Below are 2,282 nucleotides of genomic sequence, written 5' to 3'. Positions count from 1 at the left end.
TCTTCCCCGACCTGTCCTTTCTATACAATCTATAGCCCTCAATATGTACTGCCCAGTCATGGGATGAATCCCACCAGGTCTCTGTTAGCCCCACTAAGTCATAGGTGTTTAGTGCAAGCAGGAGCGCTAGTTCATCCTGCTTGTTCCCCATGCTCCTAGCATTAGTATATAGGCACTTGAGCCCTGCGACTGGTGCCTTTGCTACCCCCCCGCTCCCAGTCCCATGGGGCCCATTGTTTCTTACCTTCTTGTTCCTTACCTGTTCTGTAGTGCTGGCCTCCCCATGGCTTTCAGGTTCCCAATGTTCTCCTTCTTCAGGCTGGGCTGTCCTTGTGGGTGCCACATGGTTTGGTGGTCCACAGCTTCCCCTGCCCTCGTACTCCCCTCCCCCCGACGAGCCTAGTTTAAAGCCCGCCGGAGGAGATCCGCCAACCTAGAAGAAAACACACGCTTACCTTTGGGGGACAGGTGAAGCCCATCCCAGCTGAGCATGTCCCTCGTTGTGATGTGCGGGTCATTGTCCAGGAAGCCGAAACCTGCCTCGAGACACCACTGCCCAAGCCGCCAGTTGGTCTCTCTGATGCAGTTCTCCTGCCGTCTTCCTCGTCCGGTCACTGGTAGGATGGAAGAGAAAACCACCTGGGCACCGAACTCCTTCAGCACACCGCCCAGAGCACAGTAGTCCGCCATCAAGTGATCGGGGGTTCTCCTGGCCGCATCATTAGTACCCACATGGACTAGGACCATGGGGTAATAATCGGTGGGCTTGATCCTGGCCTGGATTACCTCCGTCACATCCCGAATCTTTGCTCCAGGGAGGCAGCATACCTCTCGTGCCGAGGGGTCCTGGTGACAGATGGGTCCTTCCGTACCTCTCAGGATGGAGTCTCCTATGACGAGCACTCGTCGCCTCCTCCTCTGGGTCATCGTGGATCTCTTGATCTGTTTGGAGTGTGAAGAACGTGGTGTTTCTTCTTGCCCAAGGGTGTCCTCCTCCCCTTCCATCTCCTGCAGGGTCGCCAGGGCCTCGTACCTGTTCACCAGTCGGACTGGAGAAGCTGGTACCGGTTCGCTGCGTGCCGCTCCGGTCCTGGCTGTGACCGTCTGCCACTCTGCTGTGGAGGGTATTCCCTGGGGTGCTTCTTCCTTTGGTGCCTGGGCCTACAGGGAAAGGAAATAACTATCAATTTCATCCTCCGCCTCCCTGATCCCCCTCAGCCTGCTAACCTCCTCCCGGAGCTCCCTCACCTGCGCCTCCAGAGCCCTAAGACGGGCACCTGCTGGACAGGTGTGGGGGCCCCCAATCTCTGCTCCCCCCGGCCCTGCTGGGGATACCCCACAGGCCAGGAGGTAGGGGGACACCGGCTCCCCCATGGGCTCTGTCTGGGTGGAGGCCTCAGACCTGCCCCTGGTAGCCTTGTCCCCCTGGGCAGAGGCCCTAGCAGTACTCCTCGTAGACACCATTCTACAAGCTGCTGTTTGTAGACCTGCGCGGTGTCTACGCCCTACCCCCACAGGAGTCCCACTCCTGGCCCTCCTGGCCCGCCCTCCGGTGCGAACGCTCGCGCAAACGCCGGCGTGCTCTTACAGAGCGCGCCTGTTTGCACGCTCTGTTCGTGCCGCGCGGCTCGGGAGTGCAGCTCCCTACCGGCTCAGCTATATGGGACCCAGGGGGCTTCCCCTCCGGATCCGGCTCAGCTGCGCCGGGTCCCTCCGCCCCACTTACCTTCGGGGGATCAGCTGCTGCTGCCCCCGCTGCCAATTCCTCTGTTGTTGCTGCTGCCGCCGCCGCCGCCTCCAGTCAGTTGGTTGGTAAGAAGGGCACACGTGCGTGTGGGACACACGTGTGCTGCCTCCTCTCCTTCCCGCTGCTGGTTCCCGAGTGCTGGGAACTACATCACTCCGTGGCTTTAAAGCCCGCGGTTTGAATTACCCGCCCCGCTCCAACGGCCAATCAGGCGCCCCGGTCTACCCGGAAGTGCCTGCCAGCAGTTGTGCCCCTATGCTCCCCCGCTGGGGGGATCCGCTGCCACAGGAGCCTGCTCCCCCAGGGTTAGCCCCGGGGGTGCCCCCTGGCCTGGGGGGACAGTCCCCTTCCTAGCCCTCCCTGTTTGCGCGCTCTGTTCGTGCCGCGCGACTCGGGAGCGCGGCTCCCTACCGGCTCAGCTATATGGGACCCGGGGGGCTTCCCCTCCGGATCCGGCTCAGCTGCGCCGGGTCCCTCCGCCCCACTTACCTTCAGGGGATCAGCTGCTGCTGCCCCCGCTGCCGATTCCTCTGTT

General features: G+C 61.8%; 1 protein-coding gene across 1 annotated transcript; it reads right to left on the bottom strand.

Annotated features, from left to right (window-relative positions):
• Window positions 1-399: 399 nt before the first annotated feature.
• LOC132244847 (uncharacterized) lies at window positions 400-1,786 on the bottom strand. The gene is made up of 2 exons (XM_059717453.1): window positions 1,727-1,786; window positions 400-1,161 (listed from the first exon to the last, which is right to left on the bottom strand). The coding sequence occupies exon 2, from the start codon at window positions 1,003-1,005 to the stop codon at window positions 400-402; it is 606 nt and encodes a 201-aa protein (XP_059573436.1). The 5' UTR covers window positions 1,006-1,161; window positions 1,727-1,786.
• Between the last annotated feature and the right edge of the window lie 496 nt (window positions 1,787-2,282).

This window comes from Alligator mississippiensis, chromosome 1 (assembly GCF_030867095.1).
Source record: "Alligator mississippiensis isolate rAllMis1 chromosome 1, rAllMis1, whole genome shotgun sequence".
NCBI classification, from domain to species: Eukaryota; Metazoa; Chordata; order Crocodylia; family Alligatoridae; genus Alligator; species Alligator mississippiensis.
The sequence above is the reverse complement of the archived record's forward strand: the minus strand, read 5'-3'. Positions and strand labels throughout refer to the sequence as shown.

Excerpts from the sequence above, each read along its gene's own strand:
- LOC132244847 (XM_059717453.1), bottom strand. The coding sequence starts at position 1,005 with ATGGAAGGGGAGGAGGACACCCTTGGGCAAGAAGAAACACCACGTTCT.